This window comes from Oncorhynchus mykiss, chromosome 14, assembly GCF_057628025.1.
Source record: "Oncorhynchus mykiss isolate SJ-2025 chromosome 14, ASM5762802v1, whole genome shotgun sequence".
NCBI lineage: Eukaryota > Metazoa > Chordata > Actinopteri > Salmoniformes > Salmonidae > Oncorhynchus > Oncorhynchus mykiss.
Window position 1 is genome coordinate 18,515,538 of NC_143035.1, and position 27,996 is coordinate 18,543,533.

The following is a 27,996-nucleotide window of genomic DNA, read 5'->3' on the forward strand; positions in this document are numbered from 1 at the left end:
AAGCATTTCACTGTAAGGTCGACACCCGTTGTATTCGGTGCATGTGGCTAATGCAATTTGATTTGATTATGAAACGGATATTACTTACAGTGTACATGTCTCTGAGTCAATCCAGTCAGTGTGAGATCTACATTTACGCAGGTACCGCCTCTTTTCACTCACGTGAACGTGCCAGAACATTGCAGCTTCTGCGCAGTTACTGATCATTTCAACTGTATGTTATGTATGTGTTATGAGACGAATTTTATAACGTGTCTCTGGAAGAGATTTGTGGTCCAGTCAGACTTGCACGATCATTGGGGTGGCTGAGCTGCGAGAGCACTTCGTATGTACCCAAAGACTACCGCTGCTAACTGGTGAGCTAGCTAGTACTAGCTGACTAATGTTAATTCATACGATGTTTCCAGCTAGCAGATATTCAATTCAAGGTAAGTTAGTGTCAATTTCCATGTTCTCTCTCTTGCCTTATGACACATATTGGTCCCCCTAACTTGTCAATGATAGTTATCGAAACTACCTAGCTATAATTTGAGAGTGGCATGCACTAAGATTTTCATAGTAAGATGGGTGACATTAGCTTTAAAATATTTTAACGCTAGCTAGTTAACGTTAGCTATCTCCACTCTGGCACTGTAGCTAACTAGCTAAACCAAATGTAGGCCAAAGTTGAAATCAGATGTGCACATGAACGACTGTCCTTGGGTCAGAATATGGGTCAGAATTTTATTTTAGTATGTGTATAACAAAAATAAATTGGTAGCTACGTTTCCTCTTACATTGTGTGTTTTGAAACCACTCTTATAATAATATCAATATATGCACTTTTGAAAGTAACTTGGCTGGCTAGCTAGCTAACTTTGTAGCTTGCTACAGTTATTGTAACCAATAGAGGCCAAGACTTTGAGGGCATGGATCCTCCAAAGATTCAGAGGGACAGTTTATGGCTTGATCAGAGGAAGGTGGTCAGGGAGATGATTGACGAAGAGTCTGTTGAGGATCATGTAGAAGGCTAGGTTTTTTTTTTTCTTTCGTACTGATTTGTTACTACTGTATGTGATAACTTATCTGGCTGATACCAGTACTCTGCTGACAATCTCAGAAAAGAGAGTGCCTATTGACAAATGCACATGCCCATACAAATATATCACAAGCTGCTAGGCAGAAGAATAGTGACACATTCAGTTGCGGTGTATTATACAGTTCTGCTGTATAGCCCAATAAACACTCACATGATGACTTCATGATAATTTGTTACTTCTCCTTCAGTTGTGTGATCCATCATAACCAGTGACATGAGTTGCCCAGGCCACCATGAGTGTACTTTTGACTGTGATTGTTAGTACAGTGCATAAGATAACTTGTGTAAAGTACGATCTAACTTAATCAGCTTCCTTGCCAGTCCCAGTCAGCACTGAAAGGATCTGCCTTGTTCTTTGCCTTGTTCTTTGCAGCCCAGAGGTGTATAAGAGCGTTGAAAACAGTGAAAGCAGATCATGCACCTCCACAGCTCTACACATGGAGATGGAAATGCTCGTCCGCAGTAACGCCTCGCATAACATCACACTACACAATCTGCCCCAGGGACAAAGACCCACGATGGGAAGGTACATAACATCACACTGCACATTCTGCCCCAGGGACAAAGACCCATGATGGGAAGGTACATAACATCACACTGCACATTCTGCCCCAGGGACAAAGACCAGCTACGTGAAAGTACATAACATCACTCTACACAATCTGCCCCAGGGCCAAATACCTGTATGGGGGTAATCCTCCTCATCTATGGTTCACCTCATCTATGGCACTCTGAAATGGAATGTATTGCATTATGCAACACCCAAACACCTTTGTTTTTCTCACCTAATCACATGGTAACTTTTAAATAATCTGATATGTGAGTGACTGGGGAATATATTAGGCTTATGTCTTCCTAAAACAAACATTTGTCCTTCAGTGTATACTATAAGTTATTGTTATCACTGTATACTATTTGTAAGTTAAGTTATTGTAACTCTGATGTCAGCGCTACACATTTCCACTTTTGACATTAGATAGTACTACATACTGCTATTCATTCCAGTTTGTCTTACAGAGACTTGTGTAACCTTGCCCGAGACCTGAAGACTTGTGTGAACTCTCCCAAGCTAATGACTGTTGCTGTAGCTCAGTGAGCTAACACAGTTCCAAACCCAGTTGGTGACACACCTATTTGTGTGTGGTGTTTTGTCTCTGTCCAGGTGTGGAGATGGAGCGGTTTGCCGACGAGGCTGATGTGGTGATAGTGGGCGGGGGTCCCGCAGGGCTGTCGGCAGCCATCCGGCTAAAGCAGCTGGCCAATGAGCAGGAGAAGGATCTGCGTGTCTGCCTGGTGGAGAAGGCCTCTCAGATCGGTGCACACACTCTCTCCGGGGCCTGCCTGGAGCCCAGCGCCCTCAACGAGCTCTTCTCAGACTGGAAGGAGAGAGGGGTATGTTAGTGTGCAGGGCTTAAGACTTTTTCCACTGGTGACACTGTTGCGTCCAACTTTTTTAAGTTGATGGCACCAACACATGATTTGGTCGCACCAAGTCTTCAGGTATTAAATGCTCAATATATATATTTTTTTGTTTTATTTAACCAGGTAGGCTAGTTGAGAACAAGTTCTCACTTACAACTGCGACCTGGCCAAGATAAAGCAAAGCAGTGCAACACAAACAACAACACAGAGTTACACATGGAATAAGAAAACATACAGTCAATAACACAATAGAAAAGTCTATATACAGTGTGTGCAAATGAGGTAAGATAAGGAAGGTAAGGCAATAAATAGGCCATAGTGGGGAAATAATTACAATTTAGCAATTAAACACTGGAGTGATAGACAGAAGATGAATGTGCAAATAGAGACACTGGGGTGCAAAGGATAGAAGAAAAAAAATGAGCGTTTACAGTCTAACCAGACACCTAGGTATTTGTAGTTGTCCATATATTCTAATTCAGAACCGTCCAGAGTAGTGATGCTGGATGGGCGGGCAGGTGCGGGCAGCGATCGGTTGCAGAGCATGCATTTAGTTTTACTTGCATTCAAGAGCAGTTGGAGACCACAGAAGGAGAGTTGTATGGCATTGAATCTCGTCTGGAGGTTAGTTAACACAGTGTCCAAAGAAGGGCCAGAAGTATACAGAACGGTGTCGTCTGCGTGGAGGTGGATCAGAGAATCACCAGCAGCAAGAGCGATATCATTGATGTATACAGAGAAAAGAGTCGGCCCGAGAATTGAACCCTGTGGCACCTCCATAGAGACTGCCAGAGGTTCGGACAACAGGCTCTCCAATTTGACACACTGAACTCTGTCTGAGAAGTAGTTGGTGAGGCAGTCATTTGAGAAACCAAGGTTGTTGAGTCTTCCGATAAGAATGCGATGATTGACAGAGTTGAAAGCCTTGGCCAGGTCGATGAATACAGTATGGTCTCTTATCAATGGCGGTTATGATATCGTTTAGGACCTTGAGCGTGGCTGAGGTGCACCCATGACCAGCTCGGGAACCAGATTGCATAGTGGGGAAGGTACGGTGGGATTCGAAATGGTCGGTGATCTGTTTGTTAACTTGGCTTTCGAATACCTTAGAAAGGCAGGGTAGAATAGATATAGGTCTGTAACAGTTTGGGTCTAGAGTGTCTCCCCCTTTGAAGAGGGGGATGACTGCGGCAGCTTTATAATCTTTGGGGATCTCAGACGATACCAAAGAGAGGTTGAACAGGCTAGTGATAGGGGTTGCAACAATGCGGTGGATCATTTCAGAAAGAGGGTCCAGATTGTCTAGCCAGTCTGATTTGTAGGGGTCCAGATTTTGCAGCTCTTTCAGAACATCTGCTATCTGGATTTGGGTGAAGGAGAAATGGGGGAAGCTTGGGAAAGTTTCTGTGGGGGTGCAGGGCTGTTGACCGGGGTAGGGGTAGCCAGGTGGAAAGCATGGCCAGCCGTAGGAAAATGCTTATTGAAATTCTCAATTATCGTGGATTAATCAGTTGTGACAGTTTTTGTGCTCTTATTCTCCATGGACTTTAGTGTCCCAGATAATGAATGACCTGTGTCCCATAATGCACCTGCATTCCACATAGAACCAGGCTAATAATGACTAGCCATCTTTAAATTAGCATGCCCTTGCAGGGCTTGACATTTGGGTAAATTTGTTAGTGGCACACTGGGCCAGTGCCAGCTGAAAGCTACTGGCCTGGGAAAGTGGATGATGCGCATCATTTAAATATTATCTGTAATTTGCATGCTAACCAAGTAGCCTATTATTAATTTGCATGCTGACCAAGTAGCCTATAATACTTACCCTCCATACACAATTTCATTTTAACTTGAGAATATCATATTTACATTTGACTGTTTGCGCAAATGTCATTAAGGCTGTTATTGTTAGCAATTTTATTTTGAACAGTCACTCTACAGTTGTTTTTTTTTGTTTTTAGGTTTTTAGGTTATCACTCACAAAAAAAGAAAAAAGAAAATGGATGTTCTAAGTACACAACAATGCTTAAACCACATCAGGAGACCACTTTTGAGGTCTGGGAACAATCAAAAAATCTTAGAGGGTGTAGTTACCCTTTAATTAAATTGCACGCCTTGCAAGAGACCATTGTTTGGCTAGCGGTGTTTTTGTACTGTACAGTGTAGGCTACATGAGATTGCCAAACAAATGTCCCCCAATTGATACAAATCATCATGATATCATTCTGTCAGGTAGGCTTACGTTTAGGTCAACATTTAATTGGGAAGGTGTTTTGGGAAAGCCTTTAGAAATGTCCATTCAAACAGTGCCTGATGACTGAATTGGGCATCGCAAAGATTCAACCACGACTTCGAACCTAACTTTTTGAGTACCTGGTCTGCATATCCATTGCTGTTTGAATAAATACTTTATTTACAAGCAAATTGTGAACCAATAACTAACGTGACCAGCTAAAAAAAAAAATCACTGCTGCCCTAGCAACCAGTTAAAAGTAGTTTTGAGCCCTGGTTGTGTCATCTCATCTGTCTCTGTTTGGAGTCGTGTGTGTGTGTGTGTGTGTGTGTGTGTGTGTGTGTGTGTGTGTGTGTGTGTGTGTGTGTGTGTGTGTAGGACCTGTATGCTATCTGTCTCTAGCTTTCAATTTGTCTCTAACTTTCTCCTCTCATCTTCATTCTTGTCCTTAACTCCGCTCGCTTTTCTTTCTTGTGTGTGTGTATTCCTTACTTCAGGTAATGGAGACAGGCAACGATATCATTCATTAGGTCTAACTGGCAAGCTTATTTGACTGGTGACATCTACTCTGGGTAAATGAGAAATTTTGAGCAAAAACTTCTAATATTTGGATTTTCCTTATTTTATTCTATTAGTTATTGCAGAGTTGGTGTCAGTTCACCATACACATTCATGAATTGAATTAAGCTCCTAGTTCCACTGAGAGAATGAGATTTATAAATGAAATGCGGTGTTTCCCCTAGAATTCTTTTCAGCAGCGGTGGCAGAGTTGCTGGGGGGAATGTGTTCTGGGGGGGTTCTTCCTGCTAAATTTGCTGCTAAATGCATTTAGGGGAAAAACTGAAATGCCCTCACAAATCAAATTTTATTTGTCACATGCGCTGAATACAACAGGTTTAGACCTTACTGTGAAATGCTTACTTACAAGCCCTTAACCAACAATGCAGTTCAAGAAATGGAGTTAAGAAAATATTTACTAAAGAAACTAAAGTAAAAAATATAATTGGAGGCTGCTTCAGTCGGTCTGTTGTAAATGTTACAATATTACAACGTCATTCAGAGGAAATAAGCATCTTCTCACTGAGTTTACTCTGCAGGAGTTTCTTTCCACTGAGAGAGATTACATTGAAATTGTCCACATCTCTGCTCTTTATTAGAACGACTGTGAAGGATATGCAGTATATGCTCAATTTACAGACATCTTGTGTTCGACGGATACACACAGGATATGGACCTGGCATTTTCTTGGTCTTTCTTTCATTCTTCGAGAACTATGAAAGTACATCACAGTCCCAGACAACACTGTGATACTTCCCACTGGAATGTCTTCAAGCAACACAGACTAAAGTGCTAACGTTATTTTTGTACTCTTCCCTTAGGCACCCTTGAACACACCAGTGACAGAGGATGTGTTTAGCCTTCTAACCAAGAAATACAGGATCCCTGTCCCAATGTTGCCAGGTAAAGTCACATGCGTGTTTACATGAAATGACACCTCTAGCTTGTCACATGTAAGCTCTGTTATAAACATACAGAAATGATGGTATTAGCTTTGACTGTTCTGTCTGTTTTTGTACAATTGTTTGATTTTTCTATAGGTCTGCCCATGAACAACCATGGGAACTACATTGTGCGGCTGGGCCACTTTGTGCGTTGGTTGGGAGAGCAGGCTGAGGAGCTAGGAGTGGAGATATACCCCGGCTACGCTGCTGCTGAGGTGAGGGAGCCCTGCCCACTCTCTACCTCTCTCACATTTTAAGAAAACACAGGCCATCTTACTAGTGTAGGGTTGACAATTACTGTTGACAAGCTACATTGATATTTTTTCAAACGTCAGATTTTTCTCTGTAAACATTTACATAATTGGATTCCGTTGTCCAAATATTGGCCGTGATATTTTGAGGCGTTTTCATGCCTGAGATCGATAACTGATTTCACTGCGATGTGTTGACTGGACATGACTGGCTTTCATTGATTGTGTTCGCTTGTATTCTACTTTCAAAAGTGTTTAATTTCTGATTGTGTTTTTTAGGTTTTGTTTCATGAAGATGGAAGTGTGAAAGGAATTGCCACCAATGACGTGGGCATCGCTAAGGATGGTTCGCCAAAGGTAAACTTCTGAAGTACAGTCACTTATTCACCAATGTGAAGCATACAGTATGACTTTGGAAGTTTAGAGTTGGGCTGTGAAAACGGCAAGTTTGATGAAAAACAAGGGAGAATCAGCAGTGAATAGAGCATTTATGACAAGTAGCCTCATCCCTGGTGTATCAGAATAACATGCTCCTCTACATTGCCTCTGCAGGACGTGTTTGAGAGGGGGATGGAACTCCATGCTAAAGTGACACTGTTCGGAGAGGGCTGCCATGGCCACTTGGCCAAGCAGCTCTACAGGCAGTTCAACCTCAGGGAGAACTGTGAACCACAGACCTACGCCATTGGCCTAAAAGAGGTAACTCTCCCTGCCCCCTCAAATCCCAAAGTGTCCTTTTATTTGGGCATAATTAAACAAATACTCTATAATTGGTTTTCTGTTTTCAACCAGTCATCCATTACAGATTGAAAGGGTCCATTCATTTATTATAATTTGTAGTAGCTATTATTTAAGTGGATCCAAATTAGAATGGTATATTGATTACATTTTACATTGGAGTCATTTAACAGTTTTTCTGTTTGACCAGGTGTGGCTGATTGATGAGAAGAAGTGGAGACCGGGCAGAGTGGAGCATTCAGTGGGCTGGCCCCTGAACAGGAACACGTACGGCGGCTCCTTCCTCTACCACCTCAACGAGGGTGAGCCACTGGTGGCCTTAGGCTTTGTGGTGAGTCCCTGTTATGGTGGCCATTTTGGTTCCTTGATGCCATTTAATGGCAACAGTCAAACTACTAGACATGCTAACACTTTCAAACGGTCTGAACTCTAAATGAAGTAACCTTTTTACCACTGAGATCAGTGTATGTCAATGTACTATACCCATTTATCGTATTGGCCTTTTTAAGGGGATGCTTGTCAGCTTATCATGTGAATCTTAATTAGGCCTAAAACAACAACTTAGGGCTGTTACGGTGACCGTATTACCACCACACCGGCAGTCATGAGACACGACCGCAGTGACCGCTGAGTCACGGTAATCTCCTTTTATGCACTCTGGACATGCATTGGTATGGTACCCAACTCGCTAACCATCAAGTTGCTAATGGTCTGTTACTCAGCGCTCTATTGTCCCTCTAACCACATCAATGCAAATGCCTTCGAAATTCATATCAAACACATAATCAAAATAGTATCATGGTTTTAAAACCCACCGTTAGACGACATTGTTTGACCTCACTGTGATCAATCAATTTGAAGAAAGATGTTCAACAGCAGGTTGAAACTGAGTGGAAAACATGGTCGTTGAGGATGTTGTTTCAAAGCCAAACACAACGAAAAGGACAGCGCTTTCTAAGGTGGAATTGATTTCAAAGCGTTTAATACGTAGCATGTAGAACATTCGAGCTTATGCAGACTCATAGGCCTATGCAGTGCCTTCAGAAAGCATTCACAATTTATATAAATCAGAATTAAACAACAGTTGGACGGATCCTCTATCCTTCTTAGTTGCTTCAGAGTTGTTGAGTCTATCAGCACACCAAAAATAATCACTAAAAACAGAGATCACCCAAGAATAAATATTAGATACTGTTAAACATTCACACGGAGGTAAGCAGCAGGAATGGATGGCTTTCCCATGGAATTCTATTCAACATTTTGGGACAAAGTAGGCCCCCCCTATTTACACAAAGGACAACACACATCATTCAATTCAGTGCTTCCTAGTTCCATGTATCAAATAGTTATTTCAGTTATATTAAAACCAGGAAAATCTGTAGTCACCTGCTGATTTTATAGACTCGTAAGTTTAATAAATTGTGACAAATAATAACAAAACTTATAACCAATAGAAAGTCTTACCAGACTTGATGCATATCAATCAAACAGGGTTTATTAAAAATTGACACTTACAAACAAATACAAGAACAAGTTTAATACAATACGCAAAAAAACAAGAATGGCCTTTTCTAGTCAACTTCGGAAGCTTTAAACTTTCCAGCTGAAATAATACATTTTAATACAAATATTGTACTGATCAATGTAGATTAGTTTAAAATACATGCAACTTACATACCACAACATTTTGATTTGAAATCTTTTGGCTATCAGAGCAACCTGGAGGGAATCGTATTTGAGTAAAATGATGTTCATGTAATAGGGAAGATATGCAAAACCTTGCAGAGAGCATATCCAACTGAAAATCTATTAGAAAAATATATATGAACTATTGGAACCAAGACTTGGAGGAAAGTGGGGGCGGCAGCGTAGTCTAGTGGTTAGAGCGTTGGATTTGTAACCGAAAGGTTGCAAGTTCAAATTCCCGAGCTGAAAAGGTACAAATCTGTCGTTCTGCCCCTGAACAAGGCAGTTAACCCACTGTTCCTAGGCTGTCATTGAAAATAAGAATTTGTTCTTGCCTAGTTAACTTGACTTGCCTAGTTAAATAAAGGTAAAATAACATTTTTAAAGTTGGAGCATAACTAATGAAATTACAGTTAATGAAAATGTACTCTTAATCCAGTATAAACATAATGTATATAATTTATTATACAAGAGACAAAATTCACAAATTCTACAGCACAACAGCAGAGTCATGACTTAAGTGTAAAACTAATAATGACTCAATAACCCACGCTTTCTAGGAATGTTATAAAGTCTGGGAGTTGTTGGTGGAGATGTGGGTGGAGCTAGAAAGCTGGCTGTATTACAATGTGATCTTACCTTTGTCTGCATATTTGAAGACATGAGATACTTGAAAAAATATATTGAAAAAATGTATACTAAGAACTTGGAAGTCAATCAATCCGCCATCATTTAGACACAATAGAAAAATCAAATGATTTATTATTGAAATGGCATGGACGACCATACAACTTTAAGGCCAAGTGGCAAACAATAATTCAGACACTAGAGATGGAGATCTGGACAGATTATATGTAGTCTGATGATGACATGTAGTCTGTTTGTTTCTGTAAGTTGTTTTTTGGAGTAAAGAGAAAAGGGTTATTATAAATAATAATAATAATAATAAGTATTCGCATCCCTTGACTTTTTCTACATTTTGTTGTGTCCCTTTGAGCATGGTGAAGTTATTACATACTAACCTAATTGGAAAACTTGGTTTCGTATTTGGTATTTTATTAGGATCCCCATTTGCTGTTGCAAAACCAGCAGCTACTCTTTGTGGCGTCCACCCAAAACATGAAACATAATACAGAATGACATATAATACAGAACATCAGTAGACAAGAACAGGTCAAGGACAGAACTACTTACATTTCAGTCTGCTTTCCCACAGACACTGGGAGACAAATTCACATTTCAGCAGGACAATAACTTAAATAGGGCTGACCCCATTTAGTCGACTGGTCGAGATTTCTTTAGTCGAGCAGTAGCAAATAAAAAATAGATAAAGAAATCGTGGTGTACAAGAAACCTGTCTGATTCGTGCCTATTTGAGTGGACTGATCCATTGTGGAGGCCGTGGGGGTGGCACAGTCCATCAGTCTAAGACGTGCTACTAAAATTGTATATGGTTATATTATTACACGGTATTATACATTTTATAACATGCACTTTCTCCCACATTGCATAGTGGTTCTAAAACCCATCAGTGCGCTGTTAAATTGGTGCCTTTTCCTAGACCATGTTGCTATGTGCATAATAGCAAAGTTAACCAGCATATTGGTGTTGAAAACAATGCAGTGGAGGCAGCAGCAGTGTTAGGGGATGAGAAAACAGTCCTGGCTTTAATTGTCTAAGAAAGTTGGAGAGGAAACCCCAACTTAATTTGATCTATAATCAATAGCCTAACTGTTAAATAAATCATCCAGAAATGAGACAGATCCTACTTCTGTTGTCTGTTTAGAGTGTTTGTTTAATACCCTACTGATTCCGTGAGCACCAAGCCTCCCGGAACAATTTCCCAATTCGTCTGTTTTTAATCTTTGCTATGCTTAGACTTTTTTTTTGTTAGACCAGCCTCTGGTATTATTTATCATTTATTTAATTTTTACACTGTTCCAAATGGTCTAAAATTATATTTCTTATAATAATAACCCTCTTTTTTCATTGAGCTACTTATTGTTATTATTATGATCATTATAAGTAATGTCATTATCATTAGTAGGCTTAGTATAGCAGCCTTGTATAACTACCATCTAGCTGTAGGCCTAAGAGTGCGTACTGTTTAGTCTTAATACCGTAGTGCACTCTGGCTTATATTTCAATACATATAGGCTACTGTATCAATAAATAATGTGTTCGTTCATGATGTGACATGCAATCAAGCATTTGTTTTAAAATAAAATAACAAAGCGACCATTGAATATTTAGCATAAACAATAAATAGGCCTAAACCGAATGAATGCAACAGTTTTTAGTCTTTGCTGTGATAAAGGCTTTACAATTTTTTGCAACAGACTCTGTGGTACGCTTATCATTTATTTAGTATTTACATTGTTCCAAACAGTCAGAAAAATTATATTGTAAACTAACAGCACCTTTTTCTTGATCTCCAGTATTTTCCACAACTAATCAATTTTATTCCACACATCTGACTTCCCCTTTACCTCCTGAGCAACCAGTAAACATTCCCTCGTTTCGAGTTTATTTGTCACATCCATATTGCAGTTACATGTATTATGGTGTTATAACCTTTTTATTACTGTGATTATGATAAGCTATAGGTCAGGTCCTATTGATCACGTACATGCGATGTTACATGTCACGTAAAAAAAAATTCTAAACAATTGAGTGATTTCGGTAAACAACTTTTCAGTCAAATGGCTATAATTATGTTGCAGCTTCAGCAACACGGAAGGCGCAATACACTGTTGATGTTCTGTGGTAGTTGCTGCAGCAGGGAAGAGAGCAATACATCGGGTGCTTGTCACACTGTCACTAGCTGTCTTTTTTTAGTTTTTTTTTACACGTCACAGCAAGTCTGAGCCAGGCCCGGCACAATCAAATCAGTTGCAGTTGGAATCCCTCTAGTCATTTATGTGTCTTAATTATTTAATCAAACAGTTCGCTTAAGGCATCAGACAAGCTCAGTGCGTATAGTTGATTTGTTTAAAACACACAGGATGTATCTAATATATGGAAAAACATGTTTAAAAATTTCAGCCAATTGTCTGTTCTTTCGACCAATCAACTATTATTATTATTTATTTTTACTTTTTTTTTTCATTGAATATCCAAAAACATACAATATACTTGTAGTGAAGCCCGCTCAACAACTACACCACACCAGTCATCCAACAGACTCCCATTCAGAACGACACAACGAAGCATCCACTGTCAACGCCCTGCTCGAGGGCACGTCGACAGATCTCCCACATTCTTGGTTGACCAAGATTGTAATTTTTTGGGGGGGACAGCCCTAAACCTAAAATACAAGGCCAAATACAGTATACACTAGAGTTGCTTATCAAGACTAATGTTATGGCAATTCTTGAAAATGGTTGTCTACCAATAATCAGAATTTTTAATAGAATAATGTGCAAATATTGTACAATCCAAGTGTGCAAAGCTCTTAGACTTACCCAGGAAGACTCACAGCGGTAATCACTCTGTAAAAAAAACTTGAATTAAAATAACGATTGTGCTGTTATACGGTAGCGTAGTAGCCTATCGCATGTTACGCAAAAACATACAAAATATAAACAGATTTAAGATGTCTTTGGCACATAATTGGTGTAGCCTAATACAATTTTTTATTTATTTTTTTATTTTATTTTTTACAAATTCTAGTAATCGCATTTGAGTGTGGACTGTAATAGTATGCGTTCTGGATGGACTGGTTATCTTATGTTACGCTCCAAACGTTCTATGCATGAGTCTGGGAGAGAATATATACTGTAGGCCTAGGAGATGCTGTTGGTTCATTTATTGTGCAGGGTGGCTTACAGAGTTAGCCTACAATGGTAGTGAATTTGTATTTGATGTTGAATAGCCTAGTAATAATATATTTTCAGAATTAATAGGCTGACACATTTTACATTTACAGTGGGGCGAAAAAGTATTTAGTCAGCCACCAATTGTGCAAGTTCTCCCACTTAAAAAGATGAGAGAGGCCTGTAATTTTCATCATAGGTACACTTCAACTATGACAGACAAAATGAGAAGAAAAAAATCCAGGAAATCACATTGTAGGATTTTTAATGAATTTATTTGCAAATTATGGTGGAAAATAAGTATTTGGTCACCTACAAACAAGCAAGATTTCTGGCTCTCACAGACCTTCTTTAAGAGGCTCCCCTGTCCTCCACTCGTTACCTGTATTAATGGCACCTGTTTGAACTTGTTATCAGTATAAAAGACACCTGTCCACAACCTCAAACAGTCACACTGTCTCAAAGGACACCAGAAACAAAATTGTAGACCCGCACCAGGCTGGGAAGACTGAATCTGCAATAGGTAAGCAGCTTGGTTTGAAGAAATCAACTGTGGGAGCAATTATTAGGAAATGGAAGACATACAAGACCACTGATAATCTCCCTCGATCTGGGGCTCCACGCAAGATCTCACCCCGTGGGGTCAAAATGATCACAAGAACGGTGAGCAAAAATCCCAGAACCACACGGGGGGACCTAGTGAATGACCTGCAGAGAGCTGGGACCGAAGTAACAAAGCCTACCATCAGTAACACACTACGCCGCCAGGGACTCAAATCCTGCAGTGCCAGACGTGTCCCCCTGCTTAAGCCAGTACATAACCAAGGCCCGTCTGAAGTTTGCTAGAGAGCACTTGGATGATCCAGAAGAAGATTGGGAGAATGTCATATGGTCAGATGAAGACTTACAGAAAACGTTTGACCTCTGTCATTGCCAACAAAGGGTATATAACAAAGTATTGAGAAACTTTTGTTATTGACCAAATACTTATTTTCCACCATAATTTGCAAATAAATTCATAAAAAATCCTACAATGTGATTTTCTGGATTTTTTTCTCTAATTTTGTCTGTCATAGTTGAAGTGTACCTATGATGAAAATTACAGGCTTCTCTCATATATTTAAGTGGGAGAACTTGCACAATTGGTGGCTGACTAAATACTTTTTTGCCCCACTGTAGCTACAGAATATCTCCATATTCTCCTCGCTCTCCTTCATTCCTTTCTTGAGTGCCCAGAAAGAGGGGCTGTCAACAGTTTAATGAAATGTGTTTCGTTGTCAAAACGTGTTACTATTGATGTTTCTGAACATATTTCACTTGGTTACCAGGCATGATTAAAAAACTAACCGTGGGAAAGCGGCCTCCATTCGCTATTTGGGTGCATACGGATGTATTTTGGCCCCTGCACCTGTTCCTATCCATTTGATGGGCCATTCTAAATCGAAACTCATTTTACATATAAGTAAAGACAAAATTACATTGAGAATAGTCTGGAGGGTGAAAATATGATCACTTGATGAGAGAACAGCATGTGCAATCTGGGGCAAGCTTTTTTGCGACTTTCTCAAATCATCAATAGCCTATAGTCGCACCATGCAGCCCATATATGTTTGGATTTCTAAGACATTCTAAGGTTTGTATAATTCACAACTAGAGTTGCTAAATAACTCTAAATGTAGCGTATAGGACCTGTTTAAAGTGATCACTGTTACGCACAACATAGCCACTTTATATGCACAGCCCTACTTGAGATGCACAGCCCTACTTGAGATGTGTATAGTTAACTTTTATGTAGATCATACATTGAGGTCAAAATGTTGTGTATTACCCCACTCCCAGGTTGGGCTTGACTACACCAACCCATACCTCAGCCCTTTCAGAGAGTTCCAGCGATGGAAGCACCACCCCTTCATTGCCAAGACCCTGGAGGGAGGGAACAGAATCGCTTATGGAGCCAGGGCGCTCAATGAGGGAGGCTATCAGGTGTGTGTGTTGTATATATTATTTATGAACTATTGTGGCACTGTGCATGCTTCAGTGACGATAGCTGTTTCCATTAACATGTCCATTTTCTTTTCTAGAATTTATTTTAGAGAGTTTGCATAGAAAGTAATGTGACAATTGCCTGCTATGGTGCTTTTCCATTGGACTGTCTTGTGTCAATAAAAACAGCTGGACTTAATGATGTAAATAAGTCGCAAAAAAACAATCCCGTGTTGCATAAAAGTGATTGAAGTGTTTCCATTATTAATTTAGATGTTGTGCATTAATAAATTGGGGACAGCCTGTATGCCCTCTTACCTATCTGTCTCAGGTATAGCCCCCAAAAGTCTAAGAATGAACTAATATCATCCATATTCTAATAATTCTCATGTGCTAACTTGCACTTCTTCAGATCTGAAATAATTGGATGGTGAAACTTGCCAGCCAACCAGAAATGCAAGGTGAAGCAATACTTATCCTGCAAATAAACACTTTTTATAGTTGAACATTTTGATTTTAGCAAGCAGTAGCATTGTAGCAGTACAATTCAATGTGGAGTGGAGCTTTATAGTTATGTGATGACATCATGTGCCCCATGTACCTTGAAATTATTAATCAGTCATCAGTTTCCATTATAAAGAAAGTTTCACAAAAGAAAAATCCATCCCTGTCAAACAGATAAAAATGTTTTAGATTTTTTTTTAAAACATTTTAGCGACATTGCTTGTTTAATAAACTTGGGTCAATGGAAACCTGGCTACTGTGTGCCTTGGCAGCAAAAATGGGAAATGCATCAATCTGATGTCCGGTTTTCCACTGGTTCTGAGGGTTCATTCAAGATTATAATCTTACCTGTCTGTTCTTCCATCCAGTGCCTACCTAAAGTGACATTCCCTGGGGGGATGCTTATCGGATGCAGTCCAGGCTTCATGAACGTACCAAAGATTAAAGGCACCCACACGGCCATGAAGAGTGGCATGCTGGCCGCAGAGGCCATCTTCCCCAAAGTCACAGCCAAGGACCTAGCATCTGAAACTGCAGGTAGCCTAACTGCTGGGGGTGGGGGGGGACCATTGTGAGAGTCTCATATTTCCATGGTGATCATATTATTTTGTAGGCCAAAGCAATTGGACTCCGCAAACCTTTTCATGAGAAGACCGATTTTCGGGATATCTCCTGGTCTGACAAACACCACTGTAGCTCAGCCACCTTCCACTTCAGATGCGGAAGGCCCACATAAGCGGATGTGGTGGATTAAGATGCAGCCCATACCAAAAAAACACATCTAGCTTAAACAGACAGATTTTGATGGGGATTTTGTTATTGTGGTAATTAGATTGACGCACGGGGACTCTTAAGGATTAATGCACACACACCTCTCGTTAATTGAGGTGAAACATAAGGCACATTTCAACACAATAAATTATGCACTTAATACACTATTAAAGAGTGTAATTTGTTGACGAGACTCTTATCACTAATGCCAATAGGAGAACAATGATGTTAATTGCTTCTTTCCAGTTTAATTTTTGTATGTACATGAATGGGATTTTTACACAAAAAGTAAATGAGCAGTTTAATTTGTGGGTGATATTCTAACATCTGCTTCACAATGAGTTTATCTGATGTCCTCTAGGACTTCATGTACCTGAATATGAGGACAATTTAAAGAAGTCTTGGATCTGGAAAGAGCTGTACTCAGTAAGGAACATCAGGCCCTCATTCCACAACTACTTTGGGCTGTACGGGGGCATGGTCTACACCGGTGTCTTCTATTGGATACTCAGAGGGAAGGAGCCATGGACACTGAAACATGCAGGTACAACACATTGAGGTTGTTTTGTATGATACGTTCATCAGATGGTTATATAGCAACTCTTTAACTTCTTATGGCTGGGGGCAGTATTGAGTAGCTTGGATGAATAAGGTGCCCAGAGTAAACTGCCTGCTACTCAGTCCCAGAAGCTAAGATATGCTAGATAATGAATCTAGTACTGAAAGCATAAGCTACAGCTAGCTAGCACTGCAGTGCATAAAATGTGGTGAGTAGTTGACAAAAGAGAAAGACAATAGTACAGTCTTGAACAAATTTCCCCCAAAAATTGAGAAGCAAAGAGATATTTAAATGTGAGAAAAAGTAAGAATAAAAAGTAGCCCTCTCCTGGATGCTAGTCTTTCTGTTTAAGCCAATTTGTCTTTGGACAAGGCAACAGCAAAATCATGCTCACAGGCTGAGTGCATTGCCTCAGGGAACAAACCAAGGTTATTTTATCTGGTCTGCCCTATAAGGTTTGATAACTTCCAACTATTTTACCCTAGGCCTGGACTCGGCCCAGCTGAGACCGGCTAAGGAGTGCACGGCCATCGAGTACCCCAAGCCCGACGGCAAGCTGAGCTTCGACCTGCTCTCCTCGGTGGCTCTAAGTGGCACCAACCACGAGGGGGACCAGCCCCCCCACCTTACCCTGAAGGACGACAGTGTCCCCGTGGCCAACAACCTGGCCATCTACGATGGGCCTGAGCAGCGCTTCTGTCCAGCAGGTACCACTGATGCACAATTATACATCCATCCTTTGCCCATACACCATAGGAGCATCACTTAGATCTTAAAGGGTTGGATAGGTATGAGAAATATGTTACGGGTTGTGTTCCAGGTTGCAGTAGTGTAAAAATACTTCAAAGTACTACTTGTGTTTTTTGGGGTATCTGCACTTTACTATTTATATTTTTGGCAACTTTTACTTCACTACATTCCTAAAGAAAATATTGTACTTTTTACTCCATACATTTTCCCTGACACCCAAAAGAACTCTACATTTTGAATGCTTAGCAGAACAGGAAAATTGTCAGATTCATGCACTTATCAAGAGAACATGTGGTTATCCCTACTGCCTTATGTTCTGGCAGACTCAAAAAACACACATACATCTTTTGTAAATAATGTCTGAGTGTTGGAGTGTGACCCTGGCTATCCATACATTTTAAAAACAAGAAAATGGTGCCGTCTGGTTTGCTTAATATAAGGAATTTGACATTATTTATACTTTTACTTTTGATACGTAAGTATATTTTAGCAATTAAATGTACTTTTAATATTTAAGTATATTTAAAACCAAATACTTTCAGACTTTTAATCGAGCAGTATTTTACTGGGTGACTTTCACTTTTACTTCAGTAATTTGCTATTAATCCACCTCTGCCAGGTTGTCTTCTATTGCAGTTGTGCTTCGCGTCTCTGAAGATTGCTGTGTAATATTACTGTGGTGCCTCCAGGCGTTTTGAGATACAAATGAGTGGATTTGGCTATTCCAGTCACACCCGTTGCCGACAGGTGTATATGACTGATGTATAGAATCAAGCACACAGCCATGCAATCTACATAGACAGACAAACATTGGCGTAGAATGGCCTTACTGAAGAGCTCAGTGACTTTCAATATTACCAAAGATTGATTATTATATTGACAAGATATACGTGACCGCTCTAACAATGGTAATACATGTCCTCAAACATAGAATGCAGGCGGGAGGAGGCAAGATCAGGTGGGACCATTCTAGCCAATGAGAGAGCTAGAACGCGTGTGAAAAATTGACCATGGTGATGAAGGACTCATCTTTGGATCTGTGCCATTATGCAGGGCTGCCCAACCCTCTTCCTGGAGATCTACTGTCCTGTAGGTTTTCAGTCCAAACCTAATTTTGCGTATCTGACTCAGCTAGTTAAGGTCTTATTGAGCAGCTAATTAGTAGAATCAGGTATGTTAAAAAAGGGTTGGACTGAAAACCCACAGGACGGTACATCTCCAGGAAGAGGGTTGGGCAGCCCTGCATTATAGTGTCTGTGGCAGCATAGTAGTCAATTTTCTTCTTCATTGGCTGATTGCTCCCAGCTCATAGGAATCCCCACCCAGTTGACTACTTTAAAATGGTGGAAGCCCTCTATGGCAATGTCCATGCTAAAAAGGGTTATATCCATGAGTTCTCGATCTCTATTACAACAGGCAAAACTCTGATCTAAAGTAGTATTTATATTTTCCAAAGTTGCCGAAATGCCACGTGTGTCCACTTATCAGTGCATTCATTACAACCTAACCATTATGAAACTTATGTTAGATTTTTTTTTAACTCACGTAGCGCATTAGCAATACATTATTTGTTAACCAAATTCGTCACTCTCATTGGCCTCCATACTAAAATGCCTCACTTGGTGGTAGGGTTGCAAAGGAACGAAAAGTTAAGCCTGGGAATTTGGGGGAATTTTTCTTAAATTCATCAAAAAAGGTAGCTTTTTAGTATAGTGGCATATTTTGGTTAAACTATCCCCAATTCAATGGAATTGCAAACTTCGCATGCACAGTGCATTCTTCCATCACATGTACAGCTGATTCTCAAGATCTTGCACACTACTGAGATGCTTTGAGCCCACACTAGTACACTGTCTGAGCAAAGGACTACACCCTTTCTGGTAAGTTATTTTGTTAGCTAGTAAATAGTAGCCTACAGCAAAGTGTGTTTAAATCATTTCTAACTTGTTAATAATTTCTGCTTGTTCATTTTTGCTACCATGTGGGTTTTAGCTTGCTTGAGCCTGCTAACTGAGTGTTAATTCACCTGTTTCCATGTTTTAATTTTAAAACATTTATCTTACAAAGGAGTTGTTTAATCTAACCGCTTAACTATTTATCTGTACATGGAATTGTATTTAGTTTATTTTTTACTCATTTTTCCCCCTAATCTTTACAGGAAAATGCCACGGGCACTATCTGATGTGTGGAGACATTTCACCGCAGCTAATGTAGAATGAAAAGCTCTGTATATTTGAAAATGCTGTGCCAAATCATATGTGAAGAATGCAACTAAGATGCAGAATCATCTGTCCAAGTGCATAAAGTTCCCTCAGCGCTCACAACAAGCAACCTCTGACAAGTCATTCTACTTCAAATCGAGGTGAAAATTATGAATCAGACACCTTATTGGTATCAACAGCTCATGTTCCTCCTGGAATCCAATGGTTTTTTTACTCAATGGGGGAATGTAGTCAGAGAGATGCTGATGAATGTCTTGCTCGAGCTGTGTATAAAACTGGTTCACCTCTGCTGCTCACAAGCAATGTGTATTCGAAGAGATTTCTGAATGTTCTTCGCCCAGCATACAACCTTCCAACCAGACATTGTTTATATACATTGTTTATATACTCATTTGCTGAATGCAGAGTTCAAGTGAAGGTCAAGCAAACCATAGACTGTATTTTAACCATCTCTAATGGGTGGTCAAATGTTTGTGGACAAGAAATAATTAACTAGACCGCCACCCCTCAACCAGTATTCTACAAGAGCACAGACACAAGGAACAACAGACACACCAGTCTCTACATTGCAGATGAGCTGAAGGCAGTCATCAATGACCATGGACCACAGAAGGTATTTGCACTGGTGACTATGCTGCGAACATGAAGGATGCTTGTTCTAAAGTGGAGGAGTCCTACCCTCACAACACACCCATTGGCTGTGCTGCTCATGCATTGAATCTGCTCAAGGACATCATGGCGCTGAAAACAATGGATACACTCTACAAGAGAGCCAAGGAAATGGTTAGGTATAGCAGCAATCTACCTCACCAAGCAAAGTGAGAATAAGAGGACCACATTGAAGCTGCCCAGCAACACCTGTTGTTGTGGTGTTGTCATCATGTTTGACAGTTTCCTGGAGGGGAAGGAGTATCTTCAAGAAATGGCCATATCACAGTCTGTCGATATAGACGGCCCCATCAAGAAGCCTGAAACTCCTGAAACCTATAGTAGTAGCCATTGCACGGATTGAGGGAGACGATGCCATCCTGTCTGATGTTCAGACGCTGCTTGCAGATGAAAGATAAGAAATCCATACTGCCCTGCCTACTTCACTGTTGCTCCAAGCAGAGGAAACTGCAGTTCTGAAATACATCAAAAAGTGTGAACTTCTGCCTGAAGCCCATACACCTCGCAGCGTACATGCTGGACCCCAAGTATGCTGGCAAATTTTAGGCTTTTTGAGCCTGACAAAAAGCCATCCTCAAAAAGGTTGGAAAGTGACAGTGAAGAAGAGGCCTCAGAGTCTGATGTTTTTCTATTGGAAGGATTTAATAATTTGCAATTATGTCTACTTATGATAAGGTAAAAGTTTTATGTTTGTCTCCATATGGTAAATATATCCAATGCAAAAAACATCTACATTTAAATGGTATTAATATTAATTTGCATATATTCCCTTCAATTCCCACAAAGTTTCCACTTTTTTGAATATTCCCCAAAATGTGCAACCCTACTTGGTGGGCTTATTTTTCTGGACAGATTTAAAACCTCTCGCATCGCCTCTTCCTCTCTGTTATGACTGTCCACTGAAAGACCTGACCCTCTATCAATAAAGTAAACCCAAGCAGAGTGCACACCATTGCTGCGTCCAAGTGCTGTCATTGCCTGCACAACCAATATGACTCGACATTGATATTGTTCGGCACAGCCAGGTTTATTCTCTGAAATTAATATCAAACCCAATACTGCTACAGAGGCAGAGCTGTAATAAATACAGTATGATTGATTTGATATGCAGACAACTGTTAGAAATCAGTCTTCTTCAGATGTCTGGCCAAAATTACTGACCTAGAACCTGGGATTTATATTTCTGCATCTCTTTCATGGTTTCCCATCCATAAAGAATGTAACTATTACAAACTTTTTAGTACCACCCATTAAATACACTGAACAAAAATATAAACGCAACATGTAAAGTGTTGGTCCCATGTTTCATGATCTGAAATAAAAGACCCCCAAAAATTGTCATATGCACAAAAAGCTTATTTCTCTCAAATTTTGTTCACAAATTTGTTTACATCCCTGTTTGTGAGCATTTCTCCTTTGCCAAGATGATCCATCCACCTGACGGGTGTGGCAAATCAAGAAGGTGATTAAACAGCAAGATCATTACACAGGTGCACCTTGTGCTGGGAACAATAAAAGGCTACTCTAAAATGTGCAGTTTTGAGGGAGCGTGCAATTGGCATGCTGACTGCAGGAAAGTCTACCAGAGATGTTTCCAGAAAATGTAATGTTAATTTCTCCCACCATAAGCTGCCTTCCATGTCGTTTTAGAGAATTTGGCAGTACATACAACCGGCCTCATAACTGCAAACCACGTGTAACTTCGTCAGCCCAGGACCTCCACATCCAGTTTCTCCACCTACAGAATGGTCTGAGACCAGCTACCCGGACAGCAGATGAAACCTTTGGTTCGCACAACCAAAGAATTTCTGCACAAACTGTCAGAAACCGTCTCTGGGAAGTTAATTTGCTTGCTCGTTGTCCTCACCAGGATCATGACCTGACTGCAATTTGGCGTCGTAACCGACTTTATTGGGAAAATGCTCACCTTCGATGGCCACTGGCACACTGGAGAAGTGTGCTCTTCATGTATGAACCCCAGTATGGGGCAGGTGGCAGACGTGTGGGCAAGCAGTTTGCCTATGTCAATGTTGTCGACAGAGTGCCCAGTGGTGGTGGGGTTATGGTATGGGCAAGCATAAGAGCTATCGTGATGAGAACCTGAGGCCCATTGTTGTGCTATTCATCTCTGCCATCACCTCATGTTTCAACATAATGCACGGCCCCATGTCGCAAGAATCTGTACACAATTCCTGTAAGCTGAAAATGTCCCAGTTCCTCCATGGTCTGCATACTCACCAGATATGTCACCCATTGATCACGTTTGGGATGCTCTGGATCACCAAGTATGACAGCGTATTCTAGTCCCCCCCCCCCCCCCCCAATATTCAGCAACTTCGCACAGCCATTGAAGAGAAGTGGGACAACATTCCACAGGCCAAAATCAACAGCCTGATCAACTCAGTGCGACGATGTCGCGCTGCACGAGGCAAATGGTGGTCACCAGATAATGACTGGTTTTGATCCATGGTCCTACTAAAAAAAAAAAAAAGTATCTGTGATCAACAGATGCATATCTGTATTCCCAGTCATGTGAAAGCCATAGTTTAGGGCCTCCCGAGTGGCGCAGCGGTCTAAGGCACAACATTTCTGTGCTAGAGGCGTCACTACATACCCTGGTTTGATTCCAGGCTGTATCACAATCGGTCATGTTTGGGAGTCCCATAGGGCGGCGCACAATTGGCCCAGCGTCGACCGGGTTAGGCCGTCAATGTAAGTAAGAATTTGTTCTTAATTGACTTGCCTAGTTAAATTCATTTTATTTAACCTTTATTACAATTGACTGATTTCCTGAAATTAACTGTAACTCTGTAAAATCATTGCATTTTTGTTCAGTGTAAATGCATGGTACTGCACAGAACAAAATTGAACATTTCTGTGATCTTTTATTTCAGGTCATGAAACATAGGACCAACATACTTTACATGTTACGTTTATATTTTTGTTCATTGTAAGTAGTATCATCATTGAAATGTAATTTCATTATCTAATGAATAGTGACAAACATATTGACTGTCTGGGAGGACTGCACTGCACACACCTGCGGTAATTCTGGCTGCATAGCTATCATTTCTCAGTCATTAACCTATGTAGTGGCCTCTGCAAACCAGTTTCCCGATAAATCAAATATGAGTCACCACAAGAGTAGACTTACAGTATTAGTTAGATTTGTCTTAAATCCCTTCATTCCCCCTTTCACTAGGTGTATATGAGTACGTTCCACTCGAAACTGGAGAAGGTATGAGGTTGCAGATCAACGCTCAGAACTGCGTGCATTGCAAGACGTGCGACATCAAGGACCCCAGCCAGAACATCAACTGGGTGGTGCCCGAAGGCAGCGGAGGACCAGCCTACAATGGAATGTGATTTCCCTTTTCATTCAGACATATCACGAGGCACAAATTGTAGCAGTGAGGTCAGAAACCTCAAGTGTGGTGTCTGCAAAAACACATTCAGGGCTTGCTGCCAAGACAGCTTTTAGAATCTACTATACTGTGTGCATAGATATGGAACTGAATGTCAACATTGTAAAGTACGGGCATTAAACAGTGACTTTGGTTCATGTACGGTTTTCAGAATGCAACTAAAAAGTATTTTATATATTTGTATGCCATAAGCAGAAGAAGCTGCATTGACATGGATCGAAATATCTTCGAATCAGTGCCAAAATTGAGGGTTATTTCATTAGCTAGTTGCAGGTGCCATTAGCAATAACAGCATATGATCTATGAGATACTGTACATAATGTCATTAGTGGGTAGGATGTATGTGGGTGAATAAAATATTTACCGTGCCTTGGTATCTTACTCCATACTTCTCTCATTGAACGTACAGGTAGTATTTAATTGCATTGTATACAGGTGGAGTATGGACATTTCTAGAAAGAGTCAACTAACCAACCACATTTCATCTTTATGGCTTATATTAAACATTCAGAAAAATAAATAAAGGGATATTACAGTAGTTATTCAGAGTAAACATGAAAGAATATGAAATTAATAGTGAAATACTCTTGACAAAATGCTGACAGGTTTACGCTTCCTCAAAAAAAAATTATTACATTTTCTTACATATCTATACTTAATTTTCATCTACCTTTGTGTGCCACTCATTAAACAGACAATATGATTATATGGTCTTGGTTTTCAATTTGCACCTGTATTGTAGCTAGCTGCCTAAACAATAACTATTGGCAAGTGGACTTTAAGAATAGGCCTATATCAAATTATTGTCTGATACCTTCACGCAAACATTTTGGAATAGATTTGCTTCTCTTTCTCCTTTTCCTCCTTCACTTTTATCTGGACTCTCTTCATCTCGTTTCCGATTGCTGTTAAAGGATGCAAAAAGTAAATTCACTTGGTCAGGCAAGGAAAACAACCGATCATGATGAAACGAAAAATCTAATGTTGCACATCTGTCAAAGGGGGTTTCTAAACAAGTTTTATTTGATAAATATACTGCTCTCACTTTTGACCATGTATTCTATAGTTAGCCTTTGGGATATGGAAAGGAACACGTGAGGACATGATCCCCTGGATTGATTGTCACAATAAAAAAGCAGTAAAAACCTTTATCCTCCGGGGCAATTTCTTGAGCTTTCTTCAGATCACTCTAATGGAACAAGTTAAAAACATTTCAGTGAGTCAACAGACACCGTGACAAGTCAACTTCACTGATTTATGAAACGAGTCGGCCCAACTCTTGACGGCATCCTTTAGTGCAAATAAATAGTTCTGTGGCATGGGTTCCAGTCCAGAAAGAGCACATTTTAGTTAGGCTGGCACCAAGGCTACACATTTTGAAGACAGAAATATGTCTGGTATGATAAGTTTTTCTTTACCATGGCTTTACTGTACTCCTTCAGTCCTTGCCAGGCCTGGGCCCTCCTGAACAGAGCCTTAGTGTTTTTCTGGTTCAACTCCAGTGCCTGAAAACAAACACACAAAATCAGACTAAATAGTAACTGCACTTCAGTGTTTCTTTTAAATGTTTATCTACAAATTAACCTACAAATATACATATCCTAAGTTGCACTCAATCAGTTCCATAGAGACTTACAGTACTGACCACGAATGGCCTTTGAATCTTTGCCATTAATAAACAATCGTACTGTAGCCTAGTGATGGTAGCGTGATAGGGCTTGCTTCTAGGATTTTGGCTGGCCTAAAATATTTACCTCGTCACAACTGTCCATGGCTTCCTGCCAGAGCTGCAACTTCAGTTTACAGGCAGCTGTGTTGAGAATGCAGCTCAACACTGTGGGCTCCAGCTTCGTTTGGGCCTTCTCAATCTCCTGCTCGTCTCCGCCAAGCGCCAGATACCTGGCAAGAGACACATTCACCATTTAGTCCACACTTTGCTAGCCTCGTCCCAGATCTGTTTGTGCCATTTGGCCAACTTCTATGGTCATCGCACATTCAAAAGCATGTCATGAAATAGCAGACAGGCCTAGTACACACACTAATCACAGCAAGAGAAGAGTGAGCCTGGGACCATGTTTCACCTGAGAGCTTTGGAGTACTTCTTGATTGCAGACTGCCAGTCTTGGTTCTTGAAGAAGTTGTTCCCAATATTCTTAATATCTTCAGCAGCAGACAGGATTTTGTCAACCTAACCAAAAAGACAAGTGAGACTTATGCCATTTTCACAATCACAGCTATTCATAGTTCATGATACACTTTTTTTTAATTTGACAGACTAAATCAATACACATATGCTGATTGAGGGTGAATAAGGGTTAAGACAATATTCTTTGCTTATTAATACTTAGTAGTAAGAACTACTAATATTCTCTGAATATTTTAAGAGAAGCATTCAGAGAAAAAAAAGGCAGGCCTACTAACATCTTTTAAGTCGACATCGGAGTCCTCTGGGTAGTCTGGATGGGTGTCCCCTGAGCAGTCATTCGGTGCTACTCCCCAGTTGTCGCCATCTTTATGCTCACCACACTCAGCAATTACACATGGCTATGTGGAAAGAAACATCAGAGCAAAACTGTTAATACATGATGAGCATTTCACAAGTGTCACACACCTTACAGAAAAATACTAGGTAATCTACCTGCTGGCTACAAAACACAGCTTGCTGCAGTTTTAATATGCCCCAAAACAACCTCTGATGACAATGTCATCACACACATTACACCAAGCTCCTACTTAATGTGGCAGTTGCTTTCACTGATTTACCTTGACAGGCGTGTCCTCGTTGGTCTCTATGGCCTCCAGTGTTTTCACCAGCCCCATCCCCTTCAAGACTTGTCCAAAGACCACATGTTTGCCGTCTAGATGAGCAGTAGGCACAGTGGTGATAAAAAACTGGGAGCCATTGGTAGCGGGTCCAGAATTGGCCATACTCAGCAAGCCCCCTTTGTCGTGCTGGAGAGGAGACCGACACCCACATGTTAATTTAGAGATGACAAAGAAAACTAAAGGTATATGTTATGATTAGGGCCAGGTATTTATACTAGCATTAGCTATATGTTATGCCGTTATGAAAATCCTTACCTTGTAATAGAAGTTCTCATCTTCAAACTTCTCCCCATAGATGCTCTCTCCTCCAGTGCCATTCTGGTTGGAGAAATCACCTCCCTGGATCATGAATTGCTTGATGACTAAAATTGATTGACAGCGTAAAATACAAGTAAGAGGTCATTAACTTTCTGAAGTTGCTAAAAAAATGATTTACTACTGAATTATAGATGTGATCTATAATAGCTATGCATCGGTAAAAGAGGTTTCAAGGTAGTAATTTAGAACAAAATGAGAGGGGAAATGTAGCTACATGGCTACTGCAGATAAAGCCTCAGTTACATAGCTATAAACCGCTTATGAATTTGAAACTGTGGGTGTTTGGGGCAGAGTTCCACACAAACAGTGGAAAGACATATTTACTTACTCCTGTGGAAAGGACATCCTTTGAAATGGAGTGGTTTCCCTGTGGTTTTGCCAGTTCCCTTCTCACCAGTACAGAGTGCTCGAAAGTTTTCAGCAGTTTTGGGGACAACATCAGCAAACAGTTCGAACACGATTCGGCCAACTGGTGACAACAAACAAAATAAGTCACGACTGTGTGGATAGCTGGCCTTGATAAATGCAATTTTCTACGTAGTTGTAACTAACTCATAAAAATAAGCCGTTTAGTCCTGAACTGGATACTCGGGTAGATACTGGTGTGTTGACTATTCATGCAAGACATAACAGCACGTGCTTCAAATGCAATGTACTGGTAAGTTATAATTGCAAATGAACGGTAACAAAGTTACTAGGCTAACTAACGTACATTCACACAGTAAAATGAGCTAACAAGACAAGCATCTATTTGTTTAAAACAGCATGCACATGGCAGATTTGTTATTTAACATGGCTACATTGGTCGCTGCAGTTTTTCTGTGGCGTAACGTTAACAATTTAAGAACACGATAACGTTAGCTAGCTAGCTTGAATGAATGTGCTTTTTCTAGAAACGAATATTACCCGGTTCTGCTAGCTAGCCATTAGCCTATCGAGTCCAGTTGTTCGACTAAACGCATTTATTGAAACTATCCTAACCTCTTTCACCACCGATGTCTACATCAAGGAAGACACGGGGGTTTTCTTTGTTTGAAGGCTTGGTCACTGGTGTTGCGTTAGACATTTCTAAAAAAAAATTGACAATTCTAAATGTTATCTACTTTAACAGTACTCCTGGTTGACTGCGAGCTTCAATCTTGGAGATTTTACTTCCTCTAAATTCGATGCGTTGATTCAAACGTTGCAAAACATGGACCACTGCCATCTACTGAGTTGGATGTGCAACTACAAGAACCTGTGTG

General features: G+C 40.3%; 2 protein-coding genes across 3 annotated transcripts; one reads left to right on the top strand and one right to left on the bottom strand.

Annotated features, from left to right (window-relative positions):
- Positions 1 to 9: 9 nt before the first annotated feature.
- LOC110488937 (electron transfer flavoprotein-ubiquinone oxidoreductase, mitochondrial) lies at positions 10 to 23,976 on the top strand. 2 transcript variants are annotated; one of them, XM_021561420.3, is made up of 13 exons: positions 10 to 428; positions 1,452 to 1,604; positions 2,241 to 2,470; positions 6,113 to 6,194; positions 6,332 to 6,450; positions 6,766 to 6,843; positions 7,039 to 7,185; positions 7,415 to 7,555; positions 14,565 to 14,708; positions 15,581 to 15,749; positions 16,345 to 16,527; positions 17,028 to 17,249; positions 23,386 to 23,976. In XM_021561420.3, the coding sequence occupies exons 1-13, from the start codon at positions 383 to 385 to the stop codon at positions 23,547 to 23,549; spliced, it is 1,878 nt and encodes a 625-aa protein (XP_021417095.2). In that variant the 5' UTR covers positions 10 to 382; the 3' UTR covers positions 23,550 to 23,976. The 2 variants fall into 2 exon arrangements, 1 of the variants encoding a protein (XP_021417095.2); XR_016486315.1 differs by having other exon boundaries at positions 114 to 428; positions 17,028 to 19,654.
- On the bottom strand, positions 23,052 to 27,996 carry LOC110488938 (peptidyl-prolyl cis-trans isomerase D). Its single transcript, XM_021561421.3, has 10 exons — positions 27,734 to 27,996; positions 27,081 to 27,221; positions 26,690 to 26,796; positions 26,372 to 26,560; positions 26,030 to 26,152; positions 25,690 to 25,796; positions 25,363 to 25,507; positions 25,027 to 25,113; positions 24,755 to 24,797; positions 23,052 to 24,513 (listed from the first exon to the last, which is right to left on the bottom strand). The coding sequence occupies exons 1-10, from the start codon at positions 27,816 to 27,818 to the stop codon at positions 24,425 to 24,427; spliced, it is 1,116 nt and encodes a 371-aa protein (XP_021417096.2). The 5' UTR covers positions 27,819 to 27,996; the 3' UTR covers positions 23,052 to 24,424.